Here is a 20,249-nt window from a genome sequence, read left to right on the forward strand (position 1 = left end):
CAAAGGCTCGTTAAATCCACTCATGTACCAAAATGGTGAACAAAGGCTCGTCAAATCCATTCATGTACCAAAATGGTGAACAAAGGCTCGTTAAATCCATTCATGTACCAAAATGGTGAACAAAGGCTCGTTAAATCCACTCATGTACCAAAATGGTGAACAAAGGCTCGTTAAATCCATTCATGTACCAAAATGGTGAACAAAGGCTCGTCAAATCCATTCATGTACCAAAATGGTGAACAAAGGCTCGTTAAATCCACTCATGTACCAAAATGGTGAACAAAGGCTCGTTAAATCCATTCATGTACCAAAATGATGAACAAAGTCTTGTTAAATCCATTCATGTACCAAAATGGTGAACAAAGGCTCGTCAAATCCATTCATGTACCAAAATGGTGAACAAAGGCTCGTTAAATCCACTCATGTACCAAAATGGTGAACAAAGGCTCGTCAAATCCATTCATGTACCAAAATGGTGAACAAAGGCTCGTTAAATCCATTCATGTACCAAAATGGTGAACAAAGGCTCGTTAAATCCACTCATGTACCAAAATGGTGAACAAAGGCTCGTTAAATCCATTCATGTACCAAAATGGTGAACAAAGGCTCGTCAAATCCATTCATGTACCAAAATGGTGAACAAAGGCTCGTTAAATCCACTCATGTACCAAAATGGTGAACAAAGGCTCGTCAAATCCATTCATGTACCAAAATGGTGAACAAAGGCTCGTTAAATCCATTCATGTACCAAAATGGTGAACAAAGGCTCGTTAAATCCACTCATGTACCAAAATGGTGAACAAAGGCTCGTTAAATCCATTCATGTACCAAAATGGTGAACAAAGGCTCGTTAAATCCACTCATGTACCAAAATGGTGAACAAAGGCTTGTTAAATCCACTCATGTACCAAAATGATGAACAAAGTCTTGTTAAATCCATTCATGTACCAAAATGGTGAACAAAGGTTCGTTAAATCCATTAATGTACCAAAATGGTGAACAAAGGCTTGTTAAATCCACTCATGTACCAAAATGGTGAACAAAGGCTCGTTAAATCCATTCATGTACCAAAATGATGAACAAAGTCTTATTAAATCCATTCATGTACCAAAATGGTGAACAAAGGCTCGTTAAATCTAATCTTGTACCAAAATGTTTGTACCATGAAGTTTTAATCAGTGTAAAATGCCAACGCATTCACAATGTGTTAGAACAGGTACGAACACGCTCTTGGAGTGGAGAAAGAGCAAAACTTTCCCGGGTTTGTTCAGGTGTGCAATAATTCATTCAAACTTCCTTTTGCTTTGGGAATACCGTATATTATTCATTTGAGGTTTGAAATGCAAATTATACCAAACTTTGAAAACCCCCACAAACGAGTCAGGTTGTGTGGTTATGACTACAAACACAAACCAAAGACAGGATGATTGAATGAGTGCACACACGAAAACCATCAGGTAATTATATAAAGGTTTCAAACAATAAACACAAAGCTTCAATTTTAAAGAGAAAATTGATAAAAATGACATTGAAGGAGCTGTGGCTCCCACGTCGATCGAAAGAATGGACGCGACAAAAAGCTTGAATTCATCTGAGCTGCTTTATTCGAATCAAACACTCAGGCACTCTGGGAAAAACGTTTTACGGTCAGCAATATATATCTATTCCGCCAGGGGGTTTGCCCAGGCCTGGCGCCAGGGGGCGTGGCCCCGCGTCCCGGCTGCGGCCTGGCAAGTTGAGGGCGAGCCTGCCCGGGCGTCCCGACCGAGGCCTGGCAAGTCGAGCGCGGGCCTGCCCGGGCGTCCTGGACCAGCCCGGCCTGGTGATCGCTCCGCGTCCTTGATAGGTGCAAGGCGATTGTGTAACCCCAGCGGCAGCCGCTACACACGTCCCCCCAGAATCGACTTGCACCGGCAGGGTCAACTTGAGGGGGGTCCTGATGACCCGGCCGAAGCGACCCCTGGCGGGTCGTGGGAGGGGGTCCGGTGAGGTGGTGGGCGGTCGAGTGGGAGGCACCGTGGACGGGGGGCGGCCTCGCCGCGGCGGGAGGGCCACCCGTGGTGGGTGGTCGACGTCCACGTGCGCCGGCTTGAGGCGGTCCACTGCAATCCGGTCCGACCTGCCGCCGATGTCGATGACGAACGACTTGTCGTCCCGTCGCAGCACCCGGAAGGGCCCGTCGTACGGCGGCTGAAGTGGCCGCCGATGTGCGTCGTGACGCACAAAAACATACTCCGCGGTGCGGAGTGCTGGGGGGACGTAGGACTGGGGGTCACCGTGGTGGGATGTCGGCACGGGGGCAAACCGTCGGGCGGCCTCCTGGAGGTCCGAGCGCTGGCGAGCTGCGGACCAGGGGCTGGTAGCGTCGGGCACGAATTCGCCCGGGACGCGTAGCACCTGGCCATAGACCAGCTCGGCGGTGGATGCCTGGAGGTCCTCCTTGGGGGCCGTGCGAAGGCCCAAAAGGACCCACGGCAGCCGGTCGGCCCAACCGCCGTCTTGAAGGCCGGCCATGAGCGCGGCCTTCATGGAGCGGTGGAATCGCTCGCACAACCCATTTGCTTGGGGGTGGTAGGCCGTAGTACGGTGGAGCTTGACCCCCAGGTTGCGGGCGACCGCGCCCCACAGCTCGGAGGTGAACTGTGGTCCGCGGTCTGACGAGATGTCCGCCGGTGCGCCGAAGCGGGCGACCCAGGTGGCGATGAAGGCCTGCGCCACGTCGGCGGTGGTGGTGGAGACGAGGGGAACGGCCTCCGGCCACCTGGTGGTCCTGTCCACCATGGTGAGCAGGTGTGTGAACCCTCGTGATGGGGGAAGGGGGCCCACCAGATCCACGTTGACGTGGTCGAAACGTCGTTCGGGCACGGTGAAAGGTGCCAGCGGGGCCTGGGTGTGTCGGTGGACCTTGGCCCGTTGGCAGGCGGTGCAGGCGCTGGTCCAATCGCGGACGTCCCGACGAAGGCCGTGCCAGACGAAACGCGCCGACACCAGCTTCTGGGAAGCTTTCCGGCCCGGGTGGGAAAGGCCGTGGAGGGAGGCGAAGATGCGGCGTTGCCAGGTGACGGGCACGATGGGGCGAGGCCGGCCTTGGGAGACGTCGCAGAGCAGGACAGTGTCCGCGCAGGGGATGTCGGCCAGGCGGAGGCCCGTGTCCGCCGCCCGGAGGGCTTGCACCGTGGTGTCGGTGGTTTGGTCCGCCGCCATAAGCGCAAAATCCACGCCCAGGTGGACCGCGTTCGCGCTGGCCCAGGAAAGACAGTCGGCCACGGCGTTGTTTTTGCCGGCGACGTGCCGGATGTCCGTGGTAAACTCCGACACGGCGGAGAGGTGGCGCTGTTGGCGGGCCGACCATGGCTCCGTGACCTTGGCCATGGCGTAAACCAACGGCTTGTGGTCGACGAACGCCGTGAAAGGTCGGCCCTCCAGGAGGTGGCGGAAATGGCGGACGGCCAGGTGTAGACCGAGGAGCTCCCGGTCAAACGTGCTGTATTTGAGCTCGTTCGGCCGGAGCTGCCGGCTGAAAAAAGCGAGTGGCTGCCAAACCCCGTTCACCCATTGCTCATGTACGGCGCCCACCGCGTAGTCGGAGGCATCCGTGGTGAGGGCGATGGGAGCGTTGAGCACCGGGTGAGCGAGCAGTGTTGCGTCGGCGAGGGCCCGCTTTGAGCTTTGGAAGGCCGCATCCATTGCTGCGGACCAGGCGATGTCGTGCTTGGCCGGCTTGCCCCGGAGGGCTTCGTAGAGGGGCCGCATGAGTTGAGCAGCGCGGGGCACGAAGCGGTGATAAAAATTCACCATTCCCAGGAATTCCTGCAGGGCCTTTATGGTGCGGGGACGCGGGAAAGTGGTGATGGCCTCGACCTTGGTTGGCAGCGGCACAGCCCCGTTCTTGGTGATGTGGTGGCCCAAAAAATCAACGGCCGTCGTGCCGAAGTGGCATTTGGCCGGGTTGACGATGAGGCCGTGCTCGCTGAGGCGCCCGAACAGTGTTCGGAGGTGGAGGAGGTGCTCGGCCCGGGACGTGCTGGCGACGAGGATGTCGTCCAGGTAAACGAAAAGGAACGGCAGGTCACGCAGCACGCCGTCCATCAAGCGCTGGAACGCCTGAGCCGCGTTCTTGAGACCAAACGGCATCCGCAAGAACTCGAATAAGCCGAACGGCGTGATGACTGCCGTTTTAGGGACGTCGGCCGCCCTGACAGGTACCTGGTGATATCCCCGTATGAGATCAATTTTCGAAAAAATGACCCGTCCCGCCAGACGGGCGGAGAAGTCTTGGATATGCGGGATCGGGTACCTGTCGGGTGTTGTAGCGTCATTAAGACGGCGGTAGTCGCCACACGGGCGCCATCCACCCCCCGGCTTTGGCACGATGTGCAGTGGCGAGGCCCACGCGCTATCGGAGCGCCGCACGATGCCGAGGTGCTCCAACGCGTCGAATTCGGCCTTCGCAACGGCAAGCTTGGCTGGGTCGAGGCGGCGGGCCCTGGCGTAGACCGGCGGGCCCGTGGTTGGTATGTGGTGCTCGATCCCATGCCGTACTGCGACGGCCGAAAACGTCGGCCGCGTGAGGGCCGGGAACTCCGCGAGCAGGCGAGCAAACTCGTTCGCCGCCGGGACGGTGCATGCCAGCTCGGTCGGCGCGGAGCTGCTTAATGTGCATACCAGGGAGCTGAAGGTTTCAGCGTTGATTAAACGACGCCGTTGGACGTCCACCAGCAGTCCGTGTGCGCAGAGGAAGTCGGCGCCTAGCAGAGCCATGGGCACGTTGGCGGTTACAAACGTCCAAGCAAAGCGTTGGCCGCCGAAGCAGAGGGTGACGTTGCGCGGGCCGAAGGTGCGGATAGTCGATCCGTTGGCCGCAACCAAGGAGGGGCCGCAAACCGCGGATTGCCTGTCCTGGTCAGAGGCGGGCATGACGCTCAGTTGGGCGCCGGTGTCGCACAGGAAGCGCCGTCCGGACGCTTTGTCCGTGATGAACAGTAAGTTGCCCGTGTGACTGTGGCCGGCGCTCATGGCAGGTAATGAACGCCGGCCTGGCCGTTTCCCGACCCGCCGAAGGTGCACGGGGGTCGGCATGTCCGGGCCTTCTGTCCGAACCTGGCATGATAGGAACACCACGCTTGGTCGGGTGGAGGCTTCGGACGTCGTGCTGGACGTGGTCGGCTCGGTATAGCGGCCGCCAATTGCGTCGGCAGTTCGGCCGTCGAACGCGCCGGGTGCTCGGGCGCCATGGATGGTGCATCAGGCGGCGGCGGGTCCCATGTCGCCGCTGCGATGCGCTGTCCCGCGGCGGAGATTTTGTCGGCTTCTCTGGCAAGGGCCCGGGGATCTGTGATGGTCGTGCTTGCCAGGGCGAGGCGTACCGGGTTAGGCAGCTGACGGAGGAACAGCTCCCGGAACAGGAATGCCGGAGAGTGCTCGCCGAGCAGCGAAAGCATGTAGTCCATTCGCTCGGAAGGGCGCGTGTCGCCGAGCTCGGGCAAATCGAGCAGGCGCCGTGCGCGTTCCGCCGCTGGGAGGGCGAAAGCATCGAGTAGAAGCTTCTTAATCGCGCCGTATTTGTCAGCAGCCGGCGGGTGCTCGAGGAGGCTCAAGGCGCGGGCCGCGGTGGCGGAACCAAGCGCCGCCACAACATGGTGGAAGCGGGTGTCGTCCGCGGTGATGCCTCGCAGGGCGAACTGAGAGTCCGCCTGAGCGAACCAAACAGCCGCGTGAGCCTCCCAGAAGGTAGGCAGTTTAAGCGTCACTGCCGTGTCCATGTCGGTAGGTCACCAATGAAGGAGCTGTGGCTCCCACGTCGATCGAAAGAATGGACGCGACAAAAAGCTTGAATTCATCTGAGCTGCTTTATTCGAATCAAACACTCAGGCACTCTGGGAAAAACGTTTTACGGTCAGCAATATATATCTATTCCGCCAGGGGGTTTGCCCAGGCCTGGCGCCAGGGGGCGTGGCCCCGCGTCCCGGCTGCGGCCTGGCAAGTTGAGGGCGAGCCTGCCCGGGCGTCCCGACCGAGGCCTGGCAAGTCGAGCGCGGGCCTGCCCGGGCGTCCTGGACCAGCCCGGCCTGGTGATCGCTCCGCGTCCTTGATAGGTGCAAGGCGATTGTGTAACCCCAGCGGCAGCCGCTACAACATAAAGCATTCCAACATGAATACTCGACCTTACTACCATGGTCCTGTTCAAAATGTGCCATGCCGATGATATATAGATACCTGTGTACCGTACCGATGATATATAGATACCTGTGTACCGTACCGATGATATATAGATACCTGTGTACCGTACCGATGATATATAGATACCTGTGTACCGTACCGATGATATATAGATACCTGTGTACCGTACCGATGATATATAGATACCTGTGTACCGTACCGAAGATGTATAGATACCTGTGTACCATGTACCATACCGATGTTGTATAGATACCTGTGTACCGTACCGATGATATATAGATACCTGTGTACCGTACCGATGATATATAGATACCTGTGTACCGTACCGATGATATATAGATACCTGTGTACCGTACCGATGATATATAGATACCTGTGTACCGTACCGAAGATGTATAGATACCTGTGTACCATGTACCATACCGATGTTGTATAGATACCTGTGTACCGTACCGATGATATATAGATACCTGTGTACCGTACCGATGATATATAGATACCTGTGTACCGTACCGAAGATGTATAGATACCTGTGTACCGTACCGAAGATGTATAGATACCTGTGTACCATGTACCATACCGATGTTGTATAGATACCTGTGTACCATACCGATGATATATAGATATACGAAGACTGCGAAGACTGCGAAGCAAGGCATTCTTTTTCGATCTGTGCATACCTGGTTTCTGCAGGACTTAGGGTGGGTGATGCAAAACAGACAGGTCTCAACTCTCCATTAGACTGCTTTTGTACACAGACAGGTCTCAACTCTCCATTAGACTGCTTTTGTACACAGACAGGTCTCAACTCTCCTATTAGACTGCTTTTGTACACAGACAGGTCTCAACTCTCCATTAGACTGCTTTTGTACACAGACAGGTCTCAACTCCCCAATAGACTGCTTTTGTACACAGACAGGTCTCAACTCTCCATTAGACTGCTTTTGTACACAGACAGGTCTCAACTCTCCATTAGACTGCTTTTGTACACAGACAGGTCTCAACTCCCCAATAGACTGCTTTTGTACACAGACAGGTCTCAACTCCCCATTAGACTGCTTTTGTACACAGACAGGTCTCAACTCCCCAATGGACTGCTTTTGTACACACACGTCTTAACTCCCCAATAGACTGCTTTTGTACACAGACAGGTATCGACTCCCCATTAGACTGCTTTTGTACACAGACAGGTCTCAACTCCCCATTAGACTGCTTTTGTACACACACACGTCTTAACTCCCCATTAGACTGTTTTTGTACACACACACGTCTTAACTCCCCAATAGACTGCTTTTGTACACAGACAGGTATCGACTCCCCATTAGACTGCTTTTGTACACACACAGGTCTTAACTCCCCATTAGACTGCTTTTGTACACAGACAGATCTTAACTCTCCATTAGACTGCTTTTGTGCAAACACAGGTCTCAACTCCCCATTAGACTGCTTTTGTACACAGACAGGTCTCAACTCCCCCAATGCACTGCTTTTGTACACAGACAGGTCTCAACTCCCCAATAGATTGCTTTTGTACAGACAGGTCTCCACTCCCCATTAGACTGCTTTTGTACACACACAGGTCTTAACTCCCCCAATAGACTGCTTTTGTACACAGACAGGTCTCGACTCCCCATTAGATTGCTTTTGTACACAGACAGGTCTCAACTCCCCAATGGACTGCTTTTGTACATACACAGGTCTTAACTCCCCAATAGACTGCTTTTGTACACAGACAGGTCTCAACTCCTCAATCGACTGCTTTTGTACAGACAGGTCTCCACTCCCCATTAGACTGCTTTTATACACAGACAGGTCTCAACTCCTCAATAGACTGCTTTTGTACACAGACAGGTCTCCACTCTCCATTAGACTGCTTTTGTACACAGACAGGTCTCAACTCCCCATTAGACTGCTTTTGTACAGACAGGTCTCCACTCCCCATTAGACTGCTTTTATACACAGACAGGTCTCAACTCCCCATTAGACTGCTTTTGTACACAGACAGGTCTCAACTCCTCAATAGACTGCTTTTGTACACGCACAGGTCTTAACTCCCCAATAGACTGCTTTTGTACACGCACAGGTCTTAACTCCCCAATAGACTGCTTTTGTACAGACAGGTCTCCACTCTCCATTAGACTGCTTTTGTACACAGACAGGTCTCAACTCCCCAATAGACTGCTTTTGTACACAGACAGGTCTCAACTCCCCATTAGACTGCTTTTGTACAGACAGGTCTCCACTCCCCATTAGACTGCTTTTGTACACAGACAGCTCCGATGCCACAGCTGCTACCATCCGCACTCACGGTTGTCTCCTTATTTGCATCAAGGAATGCTGGGACCCTTGAACAGGATAACAGTTCTTTCATCTTCAAAGCCTGAATTTGACTTTGATCCCAAATCCACGAAGCATCGTCTCGAAGTACATCGTTGAGCGGTTTAATCACCGAACATAGGTTCATGACATAACGGCCTAGATGATTAATCAAACCCAGGACCTTGAGTAGCTCTGTTTTGGTTCCAGGTGGCTGCATGTCCACTATCGGCTGAACTTTAGCTCGTGAAGCTCTGACACCTGGTGGTTGATCACGTGACCCAGAAATTCGACTGGGTTCTTCCGAAATCCACACTTTTTCTGGTTCAGTTTGAGACCAGTTTTCTTGAAAGTTTTGAGCATGTGTGTGTCCGTGTGTGTGTGTGTGTTTCCGTGTCCATGTGCGTGTGTGTGTGTGTGTCCACATGTGTGTTTATCCGTCACCTCTACCGATGAACAGGACTATGTGTCAGCCCTTTGCCCATTTATATGAAAAAGCATTTTTTGAATGCAAACACTTGAATGTCATGTGTATTACCATGCACAAGTTCCGTAATCACAGGTCATTGCAATCAGACATCCAAGCTGATTGGTAGATATCTCAATGATGGAAGGTACGTACGAGTCTTTACAAACATGGGGTAACAAGGATGATGTGTGGGGAAATAGGTAATCACCAATTGGTGGGACTTCCAACATTCCACCTCGAAGATACAATGACAGACCGACGACCCACAAGCTACTCAATCGTACCTTGGATGGAGTGCTGCTCTCCCCTCTGGGATGGCTCCCCTGCCTCACAGCCTGTTCAGCTGGACGCCGTGGAAACCAAGGCCTTCAATCTCCCACGATGAAGCCGAGTCCATGGGTCGACGGATCTTGTATCTCTGCGTAAATCTACTACAAACTGCTCTTATACAGGAAAGGACATCGACCAACACTGCGCAACAATCAAAACGGGTTTCGCCCAAACAGATCAGCAACAGTACAAATCCCTGCACTCCGAAGAATCACTTTAAGGATAAAAGGGAAGAATCTACCTGCGATACTTTCATAGATTTTTCGCAAGGCATTTGATTCTATGCACCGCAAAAGATGCTTGAGATCCTGATTGCATCTGGCATTCCTCCAACAATCGTGAACGCCATCGGTATTATGTATGGATATCCAACAGCTCACGTATGCTCACCCGATGGCGAAACGGATCTCTTCCAAATACTGGCCAGAGTTCTCCAAGGGGACACTCACGCTCCCTCAGTCTTCATCATCTCACGCTCCCTCAGTCTTCATCATCACTCACGCTCCCTCAGTCTTCATCATCACTCTTGCTCCCTCAGTCTTCATCATCACTCTCGCTCCCTCAGTCTTCATCATCTCACGCTCCCTCAGTCTTCATCATCACTCTCGCTCCCTCAGTCTTCATCATCACTCTCGCTCCCTCAGTCTTCATCATCACTCTCGCTCCATCAGTCATCATCACTCTCGCTCCCTCAGTCTTCATCATCACTCTCGCTCCATCAGTCTTCATCATCACTCTCGCTCCATCAGTCTTCATCATCACTCTCGCTCCCTCAGTCTTCATCATCACTCTCGCTCCCTCAGTCTTCATCATCACTCTCGCTCCCTCAGTCTTCATCATCACTCTCGCTCCCTCAGTCTTCATCATCACTCTCGCTCCCTCAGTCTTCATCATCACTCTCGCTCCCTCAGTCTTCATCATCACTCTCGCTCCCTCAGTCTTCATCATCACTCTCGCTCCCTCAGTCTTCATCATCTCACGCTCCCTCAGTCTTCATCATCACTCACGCTCCCTCAGTCTTCATCATCACTCTCGCTCCCTCAGTCTTCATCATCACTCTCGCTCCATCAGTCATCATCACTCACGCTCCCTCAGTCTTCATCATCACTCTCGCTCCATCAGTCTTCATCATCTCACGCTCCCTCAGTCTTCATCATCACTCACGCTCCCTCAGTCTTCATCATCACTCTCGCTCCATCAGTCATCATCACTCACGCTCCCTCAGTCTTCATCATCACTCACGCTCCATCAGTCTTCATCATCACTCACGCTCCCTCGGTCTTCATCATCACTCACGCTCCCTCGGTCTTCATCATCACTCTCGCTCCATCAGTCATCATCACTCACGCTCCCTCAGTCTTCATCATCACTCACGCTCCCTCGGTCTTCATCATCACTCACGCTCCCTCGGTCTTCATCATCACTCACGCTCCCTCAGTCTTCATCATCACTCTCGCTCCCTCAGTCTTCATCATCACTCTCGCTCCCCCAGTCTTCACCATCACTCTCCCTCCCCCAGTCTTCACCATCACTCTCGCTCTCCTAGTCTTCACCATCACTCTCGCTCCCCCAGTCTTCATCATCACTCTCGCTCCCCCAGTCTTCACCATCACTTTCGCTCACCCAGTCTTCACCATCACTCTCGCTCCCTCAGTCTTCATCATCACTCACGCTCCCTCAGTCTTCAAGTCTTAATCATCACTCTCGCTCCCTCAGTCTTCATCATCACTCTCGCTCCCCCAGTCTTCACCATCACTCTCGCTCCCCCAGTCTTCACCATCACTCTCGCTCCCCTCGTCTTCACCATCACTCTCGCTGCCCTAGTCTTCACCATCACTCCCCCAGTCTTCACCATCACTCTCGCTCCCCCAGTCTTCACCATCACTCTCGCTCCCCTCGTCTTCACCATCACTCTCGCTCCCCTAGTCTTCACCATCACTCTCACTCCCCCAGTCTTCACCATCACTCTCGCTCCCCCAGTCTTCATCATCACTCTCGCTCCCCCAGTCTTCACCATCACTTTCGCTCACCCAGTCTTCACCATCACTCTCGCTCCCTCAGTCTTCATCATCACTCTCGCTCCCTCAGTCTTCATCATCACTCTCGCTCCCCCAGTCTTCACCATCACTTTCGCTCACCCAGTCTTCACCATCACTCTCGACTTTGCTCTACGATCAGCCATTAACGGTTATGAGTAGCTCGGATTTACCCTAATTGAGAGATGCAGCAGTGGTTACCCAGCTACCACCATCACAGATACCGATTTGGCCGATGATATTCGCCTTCTCTCTGACTCTAGCTGAAGCACACTAACTTCTACAAAGGGTTGAGTGTGCAGCTGCAGACGTCGGCCTCACCATCAACGAAGAAAACACCGTTCATGTCGTTTGGCAACATTGGCGACCTCATCTCTCTCAGTGGTACCAAATTGAAGTGCGTCCCAGATTTTCAATATCTGGGTCATACGTTGACAGCACTGCAAAGGACGTGGATGTCCGGATTGCGAAAGCCCGGGCAGCATCAGTAAAGATGAATGTTGTTTGGAGGAGTGACCTATGCAGAGAACTGAAGGCTTCTTCCACTCCACAGTCCTCCAAACTGACTTCCACCACTTCTATGCAAAGATTGTCTGTAGTGTCCGATCGAGATCGACCCGCTGAGGATGATGATGATGATGATATGGGTCTATCACTTCAACATCTCAGAAAGGTTGTTGGTCTCTGCCTTCTTCCACCTCATTTCTGGTCTTGCCCCCTCTGCTCTTTCCCATCTCACCCCACCCCCAGGTTTCTCCAGGGCACACTCGGTCCATCACCAACTCCCTTCTGGTGAAACTACCCAAATCCAGGATTACTACTCACCTGTGAAACCAATTTCCACATCCTCTTCAATCTCACTCTTCCCTCCAGGTCTTCAAGAAAGCTGTCATCACCATCTTGGATTGCTCCAATCCAAAACCATGATCTTTTCCACCCCCATCAACGAGATCCAAAACCCTCCTAATGTTCAGCTTTTTCCTCACCGTTCATGTATTTCACGTCCTGTTTTTGTCTGTTCCAGTATTCCAGATCTCCCATGAGCCTCCACTGTGTACAATAAAAAAACCTCAGGTTCAAACAAGCAGCTCGACCAAATTTCAAATATATCAATGTTTTCACTAAAGGCCAGTAATATCACACCGATTATAAATGTGTGTGGTGTGTGTGTGTGTGTATTACACATACATACGTGTCATTATGACTTCCGGTTCCAGAGTTATCGCCCATAACATGATATATGTTTTTACAATGTCATGTCATAACGCGTCGACCGATTTTTACAGATTTTGTTGCGGGCCATCGTAGGGACGGTGCCTACAATCTGAAAAGTTTCAGAACGATTGGTTGAGCAGTTTAGACTGTACTGAGCGGACAAACAACAACACGATACTTGCAGGATCCAGCCCCACCCGCCCCAATGAAAGTTGCCATGGAAACATCAAATTGTCCATTCTATTAAGATTAAAATTTACGATCTTAATCATAGCTCGGGTCAATCGGATGAAAATGGATTTTAGAAGTTTGGCCTCGAGTTGACCTTTTGACCTCAAAAATAGTTGGTTTCCCCAATTCAGTGATTCACTATGCAATTGCGCTTTAAATTTCAGGTCAATCGGATGAAAATTGATTTTAGAAGTTTGTTGACCTTTTGACCTCAAAAATAGTAGGTTTCCCAATTCGGTGACAATATGCAAATGCTGTTCAACTTTCAAATCAATAAGATGAAAAATGACGTTTTTGGAAATTTGAACTCAAAATCAATAGAGTTCTCAGGTGTGACTAACTCTACAACTTGGTAAAGTTTAATGATGATCAGTTTAGAATTGTGACCTGTTGGTGAGTGACAAACAAACAAACACACAAACAGGCAGAATAACAGTCGACCGACCAATTTACTTGAAATCTTTGATTTTGCAAGTAACAAACGACCAAACCAATCGAACCGATCGACATATTTGGCAAAATTTATTTCACCAATAAACAAACAAAACCAATTGCTTAACCCTGCCTTTCACTTTGCCAATGTGAGGTAATAAATGTTTGAGAGATCTTTTAATAAAAAGTGAAAGAGACCCTTTTCTGCTGACGGGATAATTTCACTAAATAGAAGTCAAGTGGTCACTGTGAGAACACCTCAAAAGTGTCAAGGTATCAGGGTAACTCACAAACCAAAGCCAAAGCACTTCAGATGGAAGATGCCGTTAAACATCGAAACGTCTCGGCAAACAGGTCATCGAGTCTAGTAGTCCATGGGCCAGACCAGATATCGGTACCATATTAGGGGGCAAAACTTCAGTGGTACTACATTATTGGTTGGGTCCATATAAGTGAATTAATATGTGATAACCTTTCCAGAAGAGTAGCTTAGTCTATTTATTTTGCAATTTACTGTTTCGGTACCCGAATATTTGCGTATATTGGTATTTGCGTATATTGGTAGTATCATTCAAAATGATGTAACATATTCCTATTAGTCAATTATCAACAAATAATATGCCTTAGGGATCCAAAATGTATTTAATTTTTGATTTTCATAGAAGAAACATAAAAATCTGTTAATTCCTACCTGGAGTGAACATTGTCTGTGTTTTTTTACCTGAGATCCCAAAACGATGTGCAAGGAAATTTTGCATTCGCACCATGTATCTCAGGCAGTTGAGAGACATGATAGGTCGAGGCAAATCCAATCTGTACCATCCAGATCTGCAATTACCAAGGATCCGGAAATATGAGGCCGACATCCAATCCTTGGTGGACATTATGGAGTCTAGCTGGTTAAATCCACTGAGTTCTGAAAATATAGAATTTGTCAGCTTGTCAACTGCTACTGTTTCCCCACCAGAGATTGAAAATGATCTTCTCAGTGCTCATAGGGTAGGTGAGAAGGCATACCAGGACTTCAAGATTTCACGCCTGGAGACGAGTCCACCAACTGCAATGTTCGATGACAATATGACAAAAAAGAACTTGAAAACATTCTCTAACATCAGGAAGAAACCCAGTAGACAAGCACAGGCCAAACAAGTAGTTCTAAAGGCAGACAGGAATCTGTTTGGACACATGGTCCTTGTTGCCCAGAGCCGGGAACTGCACCCAAGTGATGTTTTGGCTCACCCCCTGGGTCCCCTGCCATGGGCGCTTGCAAATGGGGATGGATCTCTACGGAAAACAAACAAAGCAGCACTTGTCAGAGAACTGGAGAAAAACGTTTCACCAGCAGAAGTCATTCCACAACCATCAGCAACTATCATTGATGGAATGAGCTTGGTACAGAAAATGAAAGGGGATGACGAGACATTTTCACAGCTGGCTGAATCAGCAATGTTAATGGTTTTTCATGAAGGAGGTCAGAGTCAGCGGATTGATGTGGTCTTTGATGTTTATCAAGAGACATCCATCAAAGATGCAGAAAGGTGCAACAGAGGTGCAAGCATGGCCGTCCAGTTTAGCAGCATTGCCCCCGGTCACAACATCCAGCAATGGAGGAAACTACTATGCAGCTCTTCCAATAAAGCGAATCTAATAAAGTTCTTGGTTGAGGAGTGGAAACTGCCCAAATATAGGGAAAAGCTACAAGACAAAGTACTCTTTGTAACCTGTGAGGAGGTTTGCTACAGATTCACTAAGGAGCACTATGAAGAAGTTACAGACCTCAATTCTACACAAGAAGCCGACACCCGCATGCTTCTACATGCCCTGCATGCAGCTGAAGCTGGATACAAGGCTGTGGTGGTAACTGCTGAAGATGCAGATGTCCTCATAATTTGCCTTGGACTACAAAAAGACACTCCAGCCCCTATTTATCAGAAGTGTGGAACAAAAAACCAGACACGTTATATTGATATTAGTAGACTAGCCCAATCAATGGGAGGCAGTGAATGTGAAGCTCTGATTGGACTTCATGCATTTACTGGTTGTGATACTGTTAGTGCATTTGCAGGCAGAGGAAAAATGATCGCGTTGAAACAAATGAAGTTAAATAAGATATCAGGAGGCCTTCAGTCAGCTTGGACAGTCATGGGAGGTATCCACAGAACTGTTTCAAAAGCTACAAGAGATCACATGTCACATGTATGTACCTTCTACCAACACCTGTAATGTCAATGAGTTGCGATATCAAATATTTTGTGCCAAACGAGGAGAGGTGGAATCCAGCCAACTTCCACCCTGTGAAGATCGTCTGTTCCTGCATGTCCTTCGTGCCAATTACCAAGCTGCTATTTGGAGGCGCAGCAACAACAACAGGCATTTTAAGGCCATTTTCCCTGCAAGAGCGGGGGTTAGCCTTATTTGGAGGCGCAGCCTTCAAAGTAAACCCTTTGTGTCAAGCCCTCAAGGATGTGGATGGACCACAGATGAGGATGGAACGCTGGCCATTGAGTGGATGCGAGGTTCACCAGCACCAGATGCCGTGTTGTAGCTTGTCTCCTGCAAGTGTGAACACTCATGCAAAATACCTGATTGCACATGCCTTACCAATGGACTGAAGTGTACGGATATGTGTAAGCTACAGACATGCAACAATCAGCCAGTTGAAGAAGTCTCTGTGGATCTAGGGGACTCTGATACAGATGATGAGGATCATGAACTTGAAAGTCCGTGATGGTGATCCATGATCATTGAAATTTCAAGAACATTGCATATTTGCGGGTACTGTGTTGGCATTCAGTTATTAAAGCTTTAACACAATAACAGGGATATTCATTTGTGACTTGTGTATCTGTTTGACTTTGTATCTGTTACAGATTTTATAAGTACATGGTTGTGAGTATCATTTGGCAGTTTGTATAAAACCAGCAGGAGTATGATTACACATCTGTTGAACTTTGTTTGTTGAAAATTTAGATATCAATCTATTAGGTTATTGGAGAAAGAAAAATAATCACTTTTCATTCATTCTTGTATCCTAGATACATTGTGGAAGCCAACTGAGTTCAAATGGGGCCTGTGCAAGTGTGCATGGCACCAAAATATATTTCAGGGGAATAACACATAATTGATAAAAATCAACAAAATTTTACATTGCAATTCTAGCATAATTTCCACATTAATAGCAAAATACATCAACAAATTGTGAGTGGTTGAGTGTGGAAAAGGACACAAGGTATTATATGTATTATTGTGTGCTTATTATGTTATACTAGTCCACTTGGAGGTATATTTGCATAATGAATGAAATTCACGGAGTGCGTTTTTTTTGGGTTTTACGTGCATAGGGTCGATACATTCAAGAGGTGATATCTACCAATAAGCTACTACTCTGTGATGGCTCTCATCTCAAAATATGATCTACAGATATATACCATTAAAAAAATCATAACGAGAATTTGCCATCTGTCGGATGTGATGTGAGGCCATCTGTCGGAAAGTTGAAGCTCAACCGAAGGTGGACCTTGCAGCATGACAATGACCCTAAACATACCAGTAAATCCACCAAGGAATGGCTGAAAAGAAAGAAATGGAGGGTTCTGGAATGGCCAAGTCAAAGCCCGGATCTAAATCCCATCGAGATGTTGTGGGGGGATTTGAAACGAGCTGTGCATGCAAGAAACCCCTCAAACATCACACAGCTGAAAGAATTCTGCATGGAGGAGTGGGCAAAAATTTCTCCCAGTCGATGTCAGAGACTGGTAGACAGTTATAAGAAACGCCTACTTGAGGTTGTTTCTGCCAAAGGGGGCAATACCACCTGTTAGAGCCAAGGGTGTGCTTACTTTTTCCACATGCGAAATTTGCATTTATGTTGATTTAAATTATACAATGGACTACAAAATGTAAATGTTTCATGATATTTGTTATATTATATCACCTTTATCTGTCAATATTGTTGAAATGAAGATCAAATAGCTGTATGTTGAAATATGTTGAAAAAGTCAAAACTTTACATGGGGTGTACTTACTTTTTCACGTGACTGTATATCAGAAAAAATACGTAGAAAACGATTAGCTATGTTTAAAAATGCAGTGTCCCACGTATTATTTTTATGCAAATTAGTGTCGTCATTACAGAAAAATACAATTTTCACTTTATCTCAACCAATACTGCAGATAACTGCACAAATAAGATGTCTAGAGTCTAGACCCATTTTGAGGGTCAAGGATAATTACAAAAAGCACTCAAATAGAAAGGAAATGTGTACATGGTAACATGTTAACCTGCAAATTCTGAAGTGCCTGTAATACCAAGAATTTGATTTGTCACTAGATCTAGGTCAACGTTACACATTAAGAGGGACTTTTTATGGCAATTTTACCATATTGGTGCTATATTTGTGACCAAATGACTTTTACCACATCCATCATTCATCATCCTCGTTTTCAATGAAATCATCAAAGTCAAACTCGTCCTCTTCTTCTTCGTCATCTTCGCTGTCCACCTCTTCATGATCTCCACAGTCCGGTAGATCAACCAGAGAAGCTGGTAGGACAGGACCACACCGGTTCCAACAGTCCTTCCTCAGTCAGCGTCCATCCCTGTCCTACACTGGAGGGTTTTGGCTTTTCTATGAAGGGTTCGTGAGCTCGCTTGTGCAGTGCAAGACGGTGGTTTACACGTTGGACGTGTGGCTTCAGTGCAGAATGGCAGGGAGGAAGGCGAGCCAGGTCCTCCTTAGATTTTGATGTAAGTTTGTTGTCCTCCCCCACCATCTTCCGCAGCAGCTTTGTACGGATGACGTCCACAGAAGACTCGTGACTCTGTCCATACATCAGGCAAGTGAACTGCTCCAACTGCTGCAGCACCTGAGGCTTGATGTTCCAATCACCGAGTTGCCTGAAGGCCTTCTGAAACCTGGGGTTCTTCTCCAGCTTTTTCAGGGGACCCACCTTCCCCTTGCCTTGGTGCAGTCCTCTCCAGTGAACACGTAAAATCCAAGAAGAGTGGCACAGTAATCTTCTCCGTAGGATTCTGCAAGCTCAGAGAGGTTGAGTAGCTGTCGATGCTTTCCTGATCCTGCATCCAGGTATATAGTGAGCTTGATGGTGTGGGCGTGGTAGAGTAGAATCACAAAGATATCCGTGTCAGGGGTTCTGACCACAGCATTCTTGTAGCCGAGGGCGGCGGCGTGATGAAGGTGCAGCACCACGCTTGTATCTGTCTCTTCCTGGTTGCTGTAGATAGTGGGGAGCTCACGCACTTCAACCTGAAACATAAAAAGGCTTGAATTTTGTGAAAAGCAGTTTGACATGAAAGAAAGCAGGATACCTCACACAAGGATGTGAGATTACAGACAATTATCAATAAGGAGATGGGTACTCGATTGTTTTTGCTCAGGTAATGAATGAAGTGCATACATAGGTTCATGCTTTTATTTTTAGGTTTCTTGAAATAGTATAACCTTTAACTCACCTTGCCATTTGATGAGATGAGTTGATGGGCTCTCGCCTCCACAACCAGTTCTCTCCAGCCTCGAAACGGCTTGTTGACGACTCCACACTCGCAGCAGAAGCTGGCAGAGCTGCTTTTTGCTGTCATCATTTGCAAGGAATGTCTTGAGATTGTATGGCTTCCTGGTTGCTGGTCCAGCTATAATGATCTTTTCTGAGCTGCCGTGCCTCAACCTCCCAGCTTCTCTGGTTGATCTACTGGACTGTGGAGATCATGAAGAGGTGGACAGCGAAGATGAGGAAGAAGAAGAGGACGAGTTTCACTTTGATGATTTCATTGAAAGCGAGGATGATGAATGATGGATGTGGTAAAAGTCATTTGGTCACAAATATAGCAGCAATATGGTAAATTGTATTTTTCTGTAATGACACTAATTTGTATACATTTGCATAAAAATAATACGTGGGACACTTTTTGAATTTTTTAACATAGCTAATCGTTTTCTACGCATTTTTTCTGATATAGAGACATTGATTAGAAGTTGATTTCAGGGGGGTGCACAGACCCCCCTTCTACCCACTAGACTAATTACCCTGCGCTCGCGAAGCCAAAAGTGCGGTTAAGCATTCAGGTACGTACGTGTGCGTACGTGTCTGCATTTTAAAAATTCATTTTCTCGGCAACCGTTGTTCCGATCGTCAAGAAATTTTACCATAGAAGCGCCTCCGCCTGTAGAAATTTTTTATTCGTAATTATGACGTCATAGGTCACGTGGTATGGATGCCATCTTGGAAAAACGTTACACCTCTATATCTCCCAAACCACTCAATGGAAAAAACTGAAACATGGCTCATTGCCAAGTACTCACCATGTGGAATAAGATATGTTGATGGTGATGTCATTGGTGCCTTAATTATGATGTAATAATTTGACAATTACAATGCTTGATCTTATCAGAAACTGCAACATAAAATAAAACAAAAATTCCTCTGCAACTGTTAGTCCGATGGACATTAAATTTTCAGAATATGTGCAGCTCCCCATGTATACTTTTTTAATGATAATTATAACGTCATAGGTCACGTGGTAGACGCAATCCTTGAAAAGAATCGAAAAAAGTTGCACTTCTGTATCTCCGAAACCGATCCATGGAAAAAATTGAAACATAGCTCATTGTCAAGCACTCCCCTTGGGGAATAAGATATGTTAATGATGATGTCAACGGTGCCTTCATTATGACATCATAATTCGACAACTACAACGCTTATCCGATCATTGTGAATTTTTTTTCTCAGCAACTGTTGGTCTGATGGGCACGAAATTTTCACCATAGGAGCGCTTCCTCATGTATATTTTAATGATAATCATCGGTCATGTGGTACAGGCGTCATCTTGGAAAAAACGAAAAATGTTGCACCTCTATTTCTCCAAAACCGCTGCATGGAAAAAATTGAAACATGGCTCATTGTCAAGCACTCCCCTTGGGGAATAAGATATGTTAATGAGGATGTCATCGGTGCCTTCATTATGACATCATAATTCGACAACTACAACGCTTATCCGATCATTGTGAATTTTTTTTCTCAGC

At 48.3% G+C, this 20,249-nt stretch overlaps 1 protein-coding gene across 1 annotated transcript; it reads right to left on the minus strand.

The window, feature by feature from the left end:
- Positions 1-18,004: 18,004 nt before the first annotated feature.
- LOC144893218 (uncharacterized) lies at positions 18,005-18,949 on the minus strand. The gene is made up of 2 exons (XM_078782936.1): positions 18,683-18,949; positions 18,005-18,476 (listed from the first exon to the last, which is right to left on the minus strand). The coding sequence occupies exons 1-2, from the start codon at positions 18,809-18,811 to the stop codon at positions 18,147-18,149; spliced, it is 459 nt and encodes a 152-aa protein (XP_078639062.1). The 5' UTR covers positions 18,812-18,949; the 3' UTR covers positions 18,005-18,146.
- Between the last annotated feature and the right edge of the window lie 1,300 nt (positions 18,950-20,249).

The sequence above is a fragment of the Myxine glutinosa genome, chromosome 8 (genome assembly GCF_964187855.1).
Source record: "Myxine glutinosa chromosome 8, kmMyxGlut1.1, whole genome shotgun sequence".
Classification (NCBI taxonomy): domain Eukaryota; kingdom Metazoa; phylum Chordata; class Myxini; order Myxiniformes; family Myxinidae; genus Myxine; species Myxine glutinosa.